General features: G+C 40.1%; 1 protein-coding gene across 1 annotated transcript in view; it reads right to left on the bottom strand.

The window, feature by feature from the left end:
* Positions 1-1722: 1722 nt before the first annotated feature.
* DCT (dopachrome tautomerase) overlaps positions 1723-11556 on the bottom strand; it is a 39026-nt gene continuing 29192 nt past the window's right edge. Inside the window, exons 7-8 of the mRNA XM_064585766.1 lie at positions 10430-10631; positions 1723-4660 (exon numbers count right to left, since the gene is read on the bottom strand). Coding sequence (XP_064441836.1) covers positions 4488-4660; positions 10430-10631 — 375 coding nt within the window. The 3' untranslated portion in view covers positions 1723-4487. The remainder of the gene's footprint in view (positions 4661-10429; positions 10632-11556) is intronic.

Genomic DNA, 11556 nt, shown 5'->3' with positions numbered 1-11556 from the left:
TACAAAGTGAATGAGTCATCAGAGTGTGTGCTCTGGCAGTGAAATCTCTACTATTTTAATGAAGGACAAGCTTAAGCCTTTCTATGAGGCATTATTGACGACAGAGCACAACTACACTTGGGGGAAACAGTGATAGTTTTAGCAAAGAATGGCTTGAAGAAGGACGGACCAAATTCAGTCATGTTACATCCCTGAAGTCTGACTTGAGTCAATGGGGCAAATAACACAGGTAGGTTAAGGATTTTTGCCAAAGAGACACAGTCTTGATGAGAATGTATAAAGCATACACGCTTTGAACAGGAACCTTGAGTTTTGTTTTATTTTCTTTTAGACAACTTCCACTTATCATATTGCTCACAATTTTCTTGCATGTTGTTTTCAAGATTTCATTAAACTACCTGCCAAAGCGTAATTACATTCACAGGGGTTATTTTCAGCTTGAATTACCCTTGTAGCTAAAGCCAAAGTAGCATGTCATCCCCGGACAGTTTCTGAAGGAATTCGTGGGTCCATCTGCATAAGAAAGGCACTGGTTTTTCCCTCTTCATAATTCGGCCGCTAACTCCTTCCACTGAAACAAGGCTTTTAAGACATCAGATAGTGGAAGACCCTAAAATGATATCATGAGGTCTTCACTTTCTATCCTAGTCCCTATAAATGGTAGAATTAAGGTCTACCGATGGTGGGAAGAAGAAAGTAGCTGGATGTGTATACTTGCATTAGGTTGCATGGAGTAAATGTCCACATAGTGTAATGGACAACTCAAAATCTGAAAGAGAGGTTGTCACTAATTTCATGGCAGGGATTGAAGATCCCCCTATCTTATGTTTTATCCAGCACATGTTAAAACAGATACCAGAGGCCCTGAATGAAAAGTTCTACCTTGAGATGAGTTCATTCCTTAAAGAATGTTTATAAAATACTCAGGATGAGCAAGGCTCTGTGGAAATAGGAAAATTTGAACCTTGGGTTTTGGCATTGCATTGGGGAGAGTAATTATTTCCCCACTGGCAAGTGAACTGGCTCTTTTATGTACCCGTATCAATTAACAACCAACATTTTCTGGGTACTTAAAGTGCTTTGATAAAATGGCATTGGAGCATAGAGAGAGGTGTCCAATCTGACCTCTAGAAGCTTCCATTCTAAATATGGAAGCGAACTCCACACAACCATTACTTCATTGACTCTAACTTCTTTCTTCTGGGGTCTCCAACAAAATGATTGAACCAGAAGGCTTCCCAGGAGGATCAGCAAGTTAGTTGCTATGGGACCTTGCCTCCCTGGTCAGTGACTTGAAGTAGCCACCCTACCCCACCTCCACCCCGAGATCAGCCTTTAGACCGTGGGCACATCAAAAGTAACTCATCACTTGGGAAGAGGTGTGAGGTTGTAATTATGTATTTTATATATATTTGTATATACATATACAATTGTAAGTATACATATGTAATTATGTATTGTATATATATATACACATATATTCCAATACATGCATACCGAGTGCCAAAAAGATGGGAATTGACGTTCACAAATTAAAAACAATAGCCTCCAACAGATGAACAATAATCTGCAAAACATTTATTTTTATTTTCCTCTTTAATAAATTTTTTATTTCTGGTTAACATGAGATTAAAATTATTCATTAGGATGATTATAATTAACAGTGTTAAATCCTAAGCAAGACACAAATTAATAACAAAGAATTTTAGAATTAGAAGGGAATTTAATTCACAAAGGAAAGAGGCTATTAGATTTCATTCACTTCTGAATGTTAGCTTTATAACAGCATCTCTTCTGAAACAGTAATTCATATACATACAGTTTTTCTAATTCTGAGGATATAAGCATGTAAAGTGATCTATTCATTTTCTTCAAGGTTGATGTTTTCCCCCCATCATTGAGAAAATTAACCCTACAACGCTTCGTAGTATTTTCTGAGTTTATTTGCATAAGATTCCGTGTAAGTAAATACTAACTTGTTCATTCTAACAGGTTTGTTCTACCTTTAAATTTCTTAAAAGACATTCATCACAAACTGACTGTAATGTCAGGAAATGTTAGAAAAATTTATTCCTCTTCTATGAGCTAAAAAATTAAGAAATCGTTTCTCTTAGGAAGACATTATAAAACATTATATTTATAAGAAGTTGCATCTTCTATAGATAAAAGTGGCTAAGTATAAATGATTACCCTCTATTTCTACCTCAGATAAACCTTGCTTTAAATAAATTATGTGGGAATGCGATAAATGAAAATTCTGATGTACCAGAGAGGCAAGAGAGAGGTGGTTATTTGCTTTATGGAATTATTCATATAGTTCATCTATAAAAAGTCATTTTCCCTGCTACTTTTATTTTTATTTTATTTTTTTAAGATTTATTTTATTTATTTGAAAGAGAAAGAGAGTGAGAGAGAGCATGAGTGGGAGGGGCAGAGGGAGAGGGAAAATCTCAAGCAGACTCCCAGTGGAGGGCAGAGTGGAACACAGGGCTCCCTATCACGACCCTGAGACCATGACCGGAGCCAAAACCAGGAGTCAGGCCCCCAGCAGACTAAGCCATCCAGGTGCCCCTTCCCTGCTACTTTTAACATGTAATTAATTTAAATGTAACTTTTTGGAGACACACCTACCATGCACAATTATATCTTCATTTCAATATTTCTCTTTTGGTTTAGAAACAGGATGTAAAACTGTATTCCCCAACAACCCTGAGTTTGGAACATAAACCTTCCAGAGTGGAGTACATTCATGAAACTTTGCCAAATTTTCCATAGATCCTGTTAAAAGCAGGAACTGAGATCTACGTGTGGGGGGGGTGGGTAAAGAGACCCAAGCAGGGCTTCGGCCCATGAAGGACTCTGGGCTATTTTGATTCTCATCTGCTGAGCCCACTCTCAGATATGCCTATAAGCTTTATGAGGCTCGCTCAGACTCAAATTTGGTTCCAATGGGGCTATGTCCATTTCTCCGGCTTTCACAGTCTTATTTTGGGGGGATAACACTGTGTCTTGATGAATCATGCACCATCTAGCCCCCTCCCTCCTATGTAGAAGGCAGCTAACTCCAGGGTCCTCTTCTCCTTCCCACCCATCCTTCACACACATCCATTCCAGTAGAGAGTAGCTGAAATGAGTGGACAGACAGGCTACCTTCCAGAACTATGGCCTCACCCCTGAAGCACAGGTACCAGATATGAGCAGATGAAATTTACCTTGCAATCTCAGTAACCGCTAACTTCTCAGAAGTAGGGATCATCTCGGTAAGCCTGAGCATCTTAGTAAATAAAGATGGCTTCATTCTTATCTCTCATGATATGATGATTACTTAGTGGAACATAACCATTTAATTCTGAAATGTTATATTTTATATGGATGGTTTGCTTTTAAAGGATAAGACTTAATTGATTAGCATTCATAAGTAACTGTCAGCACAGTGTGGCATTAATAAAATCGGAAGTCAACTCTTAAAAATAAACCAACTGCAATATACATGGATAATTTTTCATCTGAGGCTACCTGGTAAAGAAACTGGTTCAGGATCAGTCAAATGAGACCTCAGAGCAATGGAAGTCTACTCAAATTGCCAGGATTCTAGCCTCACAGCCTTTTTCTGCCATCTTTTCCTGGAAGAAGTGGTTCTATGCGGGTTAGTAGATTTAACACAGTATATTCGTTAACTAGAAAACTCTATAATTTAATCTCTCATTTATTTTTCACTATAGAATCAATGTTTATCCAGCTACTGAATCTCATGATATCATGTCTCCTGTTAAGAACTACAGATTTTTATAAAATCTGGAAAGTCTAATTTACAAAAGAGAACCAAACTGATCATTCATTCCTTCCTTTACTCTCCATCCTATTTGGAAAATAAGGCCTATTTTCATCTTCAAGGCTGTTTTAAAGGCTGGAGAAGAAAAGACACAGAAAGGAGAAAAATAAGCCACAGAAAGATGATCAGGAAGGCATCTAAAAGCACAGCTGTTTATAGCGAACCTCATGGAGACTCAGGAAGCATCTGCCACCCCCACCCCCTGCCCCATTCCAACTGAAGACACTTGGGCGAAGAAAAAATGAACCATGATCTTGCTCAGGTCTCAATTTACAAGGACCTGCAAATTAAAATGAATCTGCTCTATCAGTTGTGTGTGTGTGTTTGTGTGTGTGCGCGCGCACTCTCACATGTCTTTTCAGAACATGAGGAGGCTTAATCAATATGGGGAATTATTATCAGATACCACAAATTGTCAGCTCTACCTTTGTTTGATGGTAAAGATAGCCTCAAACATTCCAGTTTGTGTTTGTTAAACAACGAGTAGACCAGAGACTACAGCTAAGCACCTTCTGTATTGGGGATGATCACCTTAATAGGGGGGACTGCGTCAAACGTCTTCAGCTAAAGGAAGAACACTGAGTAATAGTTTGTTCATCGGCAGGGTCAGACCTACGGCTTGGCTGGTGCCTCTCTAGAGGAAGGCGTGAGCTCTCTAGGCTTCTTCTGTGTACTTCTTGTTGCTTAAATGTGTCTCCACTAGGGGTGTGTAGCCTTTTCGGAGTCTTCTGTACTGAAGGAAAAACAGCACCACAAAAACACCAACCAAAGCCACCAGCATCCCTATGACCACCAAGAGGGTTGTGGTCCAACCTCGAGTTTCTTCAACTGGAATTAAAGCAGAAGAGAAGGGTCTTCAATTGGGATTTTCATCAGCTGAATACTCTTAGAGAAGAAAAGAATGAACCAATTTGCTTTTCACATGCATTTTTGTTGATAAAGCAAAACTATACCAGCTAGAATAAAATTTATCTCCTTCCCCACCAACAATTTGTCATATCCACAATTGTTTTTCTTGAGGAAATGGCATTCCATTATTTAAATACAGCTGATTGCATGTTTTAAATTTCTTATAGTAAACACACAGAATAAACCCTCCAAGGAAGTATATAACTACTTTTGTGAGTTAGAAACTCATTTGTTAAAGTGTATGCTAAAGGAGTAACTGGGGAACTGGAAATATACAACCCGCAGGTGGAGAAATTCTGCTATTGTCTCTACCTTTTTATAGGGTGATAAATGTGTAAGACCGATCAGATGGGCTATTATAACAGAAGACATTCAACAACAGGAGCAGATGAAATCTGTACCCATTTAAAGGGTTGTGAATAAAATCTGAATCTTCCACCTGATAAATCTAATACTCGACTCAAATAATATTTTATAAGCACTCTCCACAAAATTAATGGATTTCATTTTAATGTACCTATGCCTGTCAGTCGTGTCTTTTAAAAACTCTCTTATCAGCTGTTCTTTTTTTTTACATTGTTTTAAAGATTTTATTTATTTATTTAAAAGAGAGAGAGCACAAGCAGGGGCGGGGGGAGGGACAGAGGGAGAGGGAGAAGCAGGCTCCCCGCTGAATGGGGAGCCGGACGCAAGGCTCCATCCCAGGGCCCTGGGATCATGACCTGAGCCAAAGGCAGACACTCAACGACTGAGTCACCCAGGCGCCCCTAGATCAGCTATACTTAAATTCAGTTTCTCTCACCTGGGTTCTTATTCTATACGCTATACTTGCCTAAATGGAAAATCCCCCTTCTAGTTTTTTCCTCCATTCCACAGAGGGCCCTTACTCATCCTGCAGGGATTCCTCCAAGATGACTATAATTTTTCTCCTCATGCTACAATCCAACATCTGTTGCCAGAACCATCTTCTTAAAAAACAGATGTTTAGGGGCGCCTGGGTGGCTCAGTTGGTTAAGCGACTGCCTTCGGCTCAGGTCATGATCCTGGAGTCCCGGGATCGAGTCCCACATCGGGCTCCCTGCTCGGCAGGGAGTCTGCTTCTCCCTCTGACCCTCCTCCCTCTCATGCTCTCTGTCTCTCATTCTCTCTCTCTCAAATAAATAAATAAAATCTTAAAAAAAAAAAAACCAGATGTTTATTCTGACATTTCTTTGTTCAGGAACCGAAAATGATTGTTCTTTTAATTGTGGTAAGATACACATGACGTATATTTCACCATCGTAGTCATTTTTAAGTGCTCCAGTCCAAGCATCAGTGCATTCAGCATTCTGCCACCATCACCACCATAGGACTTTTTTCATCCTGCAAAACTGAAATAATATCTCCCCAGTACCCCAGCCCTCCAGCCTCTGCAATCTCCTTTCTACTTTCCGTCTCTATAAATTTGACTACTCTAGAGACCTCACATAAGGCGAATCACACAGTTTTTGTTGTTTTGTGACTGGCTTTTTCATTTAGCATAATATCTTCAAAAATTATAGTCTCATGCAAATTAAGACTCATGCATGTTGTAGCATATGACAGGATTTCCTTCCTTTTTAAGGCGACATAATATTCCATCTGTGCATACACCACACTTGGTTTATCCATTCAGCTATCAATGGACAATGACTCTTCTTTTGTCTATTGTGACTAATGCTATGAACAGAGGTTTACAGATAATCTGTTTGGGTACTTGCTTTCAATTCTCTGCTGGATCATAAGGTAATCTGATGTTCAATTTTTTGAGGAGCTTCCTTATTGTTTTCCACAGAGGCCACGTACCACTCTGCATTCCCACCAGCAGTGCACAAGGCCTCCAATTACCCCACAGCCTCATCGGCACTTATTACCCACTGCTTGGTCAGTAATAACCAACCTAATGGGTGGAAAGCAGCATCTCATTGTGGTTTCTGCCTAGCTTTTTTTTTTTTTTTTTAAAGATTTTATTTATTTATTTGAGAGAGAGAGAGAGAATGAGAGAGAGAGAGCATGAGGTGGGGAGGGTCAGAGGGAGAAGCAGACTCCCTGCCGAGCAGGGAGCCTGATGTGGGACTCGATCCCGGGACTCCAGGATCATGACCTGAGCCTAAGGCAGTTGCTTAACCAACTGAGCCACCCAGGCGCCCGGTTTCTGCCTAGCTTTTAAGGCCGTCTCTAACCAGGCTCTTTTCACAGATCCAGACTTCATTCAGGGAATCTTCTTCCCAAGCCTTCTCCAGCCAGGCTTCTTCACGCAGTCCTCTACACAGACTACACCTTTCACAGCACTGTTCCCTGCCCTTCTTCAATTTAAAATGCTCCCTTCTCTCCGCCTCCCCTAGAGAAAATCCACCATCTCTTTGAATCTGACTCAAGACCCCTCCCCTTCAAGAAGCCTTTCCCAAAATTGGACTGCCACATGCAGAAGAATGACACTGGACCATTTCCTTACACCACACACAAAAATAGACTCAAAGTGGATGAAAGACCTAAATGTGAGACAGGAATCCATCAAAATCCTTGAGGAGAACACAGGCAGCAACCTCTTTGACCTCAGCCGCAGCAACTTCTTCCTAGAAACATCGCTGAAGGCAAGGGAAGCAAGGGCAAAAATGAACTATTGGGACTTCATCAAGATAAAAAGCTTTTGCACAGCAAAGGAAACAGTCAACAAAACCAAAAGACAACTGACAGAATGGGAGAAGATATTTGCAAATGACATATCAGATAAAGGGCTAGTACCCAAAATCAATGAAGAATTTATCAAACTCAACACCCAAAGAACAAATAATCCAATCAAGAAATAGGTAGAAGACATGAACAGACATTACTGCAAAGAAGACATACAAATGGCTAACAGACGCATGAAGAAGTGTTCAACATCACTCGGCATCAGGGAAATCCAAATCAAAACCTCAATGAGATACCACCTCACACCAGTCAGAATGGCTAAAATTAACAAGTCAGGAAACAACAGATGTTGGCGAGGATGCGGAGAAAGGGGAACCCTCCTACACTGTTGGTGGGAATGCAAGCTGGTGCAGCCACTCTGGAAAACAGTCTGGAGGTTCCTCAGAAAGCTGAAAATAGAGCTACCCTACGACCCAGCAATTGCACTACTGGGTATTTACCCCAAAGATACAAATGTAAGGATCTGAAGGGGTACATGCACCCCGATGTTTATAGCAGCAATGTCCACAATAGCCAAACTGTGGAAAGAGCCAAGATGTCCATCAACAGATGAATGGATAAAGAAGGTGTGGTATATACATACAATGGAATATTTTGCAGCCATAAAAAAAAATGAAATCTTGCCATTTGCAACAATGTGGATGGAGCTAGAGCATATGATGCTAAGCACAATAAGTCAGTCAGAGAAAGACAAGGATCATATGATCTCACTGATATGAAGAATTTGAGAAACAAGACAGAGGATCATAGGGGAAGGGAGGGAAAAATGAAACAAGATGAAACCAGAGAGGGAGACAAACCATAAGAGACTCTTAATCTCAGGAAACAAACTGAGGGTTGCTGGAGTGGAGGGGGGTGGGAGGGATGGGGTGGCTGGGTAATGGACATTGAGGAGGGTATGTGCTATGGTGAGTGCTGTGAATTGTGTAAGACTGATGAATCACAGACCTGTACCTCTGAAACAAATAATGCAATATATGTTAAGAAAAAAAAAAGAAGAAGAAGGTAGCGGGAGGGGAAGAATGAAGCGGGGGAAATCAGAGGGGTAGACAAACCATGAGAGACGATGGACTCTGAAAAACAAACTGAGGGTTCTGGAGGGGAGGGGGGTGGGAGGATGGGTTGGCCTGGTGGTGGGTGTTGAGGAGGGCACGTTCTGCATGGAGCACTGGGTGTTGTGCACAAACAATGAATCATGGAACACTTCATCTAAAACTAATGATGTAATGTATGGGGATTAACATAAGAATAAAAAATAAATTTAAAAAAAAGATAGTAAGAAGGGGAAAATGAAGGGGGGGAATCGGAGGGGGAGATGAACCATGAGAAACTATGGACTCTGAGAAACAAATTGGGTTTTAGCGGGGATGGGGGTGGGGGGATGGGTTAGCCCCGGTAATGGGTATTAAGGAGGGCACATACTGCATGGAGCACTGGGTGTTATACGCAAACAATGAATCATGGGACACTACATCAAAAACTAATGATGTACTGTATGGTGACTAACATAACATAATAAAATAAAACTTAAAAAAAAAGAAACCTTTCCCAAATGCCCCACTTCCTTCTCCAAACTTCAGCTATAGTTATGTCTCCCCAGGCAAGATTGTAAATTTCTTTGTCAGACCAATACGTGAAACATGAATTTGTGTCTCCTAATGAGTTAACACATTCTGGGCAAATTCAAACTCTCAGTCTACACCTGTTAATTAGCTGATGTCAGAGGAATGGAAGTAGGGGCAAATGCACATCCCAAACTTTGTGATTGTTACTATGTTCAATTCCAGAGAAAAGAGAATGAAGTTTCAAAAAGATATCTCAGTTGTCCTGAGAAAGGAAACTTTAAATCAGTAAGGAAAACAAGCAAAGTTGCAGGACTAGAAGGAAAGGCAAGGGACAGATTCCAGGGCTTAAAAGACTCTGAAGTCAGAGAGAGAGAGAGAGAGAGAGAGAGAGAGAGAGAGAGATGTCAGCTCACAGGTCATTATGATTACACCATAGGCAGAGATTTAGGGAAGATGGAATAGACACAAGTGGGGAAAACTCACCAGCAGATGGGCTGTGTGTTTTTTTGGGTTCTGGACAAAATAAGGTATTTTTTATTATTTTGTCTTTTCTTTCTCAACCTGTCCTAAGATTGTTTAAATGGCCCATGGGGCTATATTGGGGCTTGGGCAAATAGAAAAATATGTGTCCATATATATACTTATCAAAATATCCTCCCATATTTTTAACCAAGTGGAAAAAAGCTAATAAAAAATCTACAGTGTAAAAACATGACTTAAAGAACTTTAATTAAGAACACATATACGTGAAGCCCCATGCAGCCCAATCTGTTGGCAGGCCAATATCAACCTCATAAACCCACGCAACAGGGCTGGTATGGGCTAACTGGAAATAACTGGTCTCATTACAAAATAATGCAGGGTTGAATAAACAACAATAACAACTGCCTGTCTTTATTTAGAATTTTGATAGTGTATTCATCTTTTCTGCTTTAATTTTGATTTTAAGAAAATATTACATTACATTATTATTTATCTCAGTTACTGAATTTTTTGGTTTCCCCTTGAACTTTGTGCTCAGGGCAAGTGCTACACTTGCCTCACCCTAAACCAAGCCCTTCCTTCAAGTAATGATTCTCCAAGTCCTGATGATCCCCATCCACATGTGGCTAGTGCATTTTGATTTTATTGGCTAGACATTTCAAACCAGTTTTTTATTAATTCAGATTATTTATTATATATTAATTATATGCTATTATTTATTAATTCAGTCATCAAAGTAGTCCCTTTTCTGATGTTTAATTGGTAGTTTAAAGGCTCATTTTGCTTAATATATATATTCTAGAAAACAGCTAATAAAATTAACTAGACCTGAGTACTTGAATATAAGGTCTTGGTTTGCATTTTTTAAAAGAAAGAAAAGTCCTTCAGAAGATGAGTGGATTATCCCCACAGAAGTTGTATTTGTTACCTGACAGATCAATGGCATAGCTGTAGCCGAGTTGGTCTGCAGTTAAAAAGAATTCCTCATTCGTCACCGGAGGGAAGAAAGGAACCATGTTATACATCCGATTGTGACCAATGGGTGCCAGCTCCTGAGGCCAGGCATCCACAGAAGGATTGGATCTTTTCATCCATTCATCGAAAATGGCGTCGGTAAAGGAATGAAGTACCTGCAAGACAATTGAACATGGCATTTGACATTGATCTGTCTGTCCCAATCAGGCCAATCTGATTGGAGCTTTCTCTAAAGTGGAATGGGGTTCTTCTGGACATGAGGAACTTCTCTGTACCCAACCGTATCTTAGTGACATACCCACTGACATTTTTAGTTATGTTTTCAAGGCTGCCTGGCATCTCTCCAAACAGAATCATCAACCCCTTGTCAAGTGAACAAATGAAAGTTCATTAACAGAGTTAACACTGGTTTGGGAACATCGGATGCCTTTGCTAAGTGAATGTTAATTATTAAGTTGGAGAGAGAAGGGCAAGTATAAGATAGATATCTTTGGTTTTAGTTTTAACAGAAGAGGAAGAAGAGGCTTTGCTTAACAATATTGAAACAAATGGACAGGAAAAGAAGGAAGGAAGGAAAAGAGAGGGGAGAGGAGGGAGGGAAGAGGGAGGGAAGGAGGTGGGGAGGGAGGGGGGGAGGGAGGAAAGAAGGAAGGAAGAAAATCTCCAAAATGGGTTTTCAAATTTTTCTCAGCAGGACAACCCTTCTATGTACTCATTTCATAACACTCTCATTTGAATTTTCAGTGTTATGCCAGCAAAAGAAAGTCTAAAAAATGTTGTGATGTGCACAGTGCTCATTTTTATTTTCTCAAGGAAGTTATTACAGTCCTTCTCAATTACAGCAATTATTATATGTTTTAAAATATTAACAGCAAAATTTCCACATTCATAGCCCCAATTTTGCAACACGACATAAATGTGAGAGTTCAGCCCAACTTTTATGCTGGGTTCCTCTTTTATTTCTAGACTGTAAGTTCAAGGCCTTAGGGACACTGTTCCCTTCTCTTCCCCTGGGTCCCAAGTGCTGTCATCCCAGAGCCTGTCATATGGGGGTTGGGGAGTACTTATTCCAATAAATGC

The sequence above is a fragment of the Mirounga angustirostris genome, unplaced genomic scaffold, assembly GCF_029215605.1.
Source record: "Mirounga angustirostris isolate CCGP_5_RB_7025 unplaced genomic scaffold, mMirAng1.0.hap1 SCAF_3, whole genome shotgun sequence".
Classification (NCBI taxonomy): Eukaryota; Metazoa; Chordata; class Mammalia; order Carnivora; family Phocidae; genus Mirounga; species Mirounga angustirostris.
The sequence above is the reverse complement of the archived record's forward strand: the minus strand, read 5'-3'. Positions and strand labels throughout refer to the sequence as shown.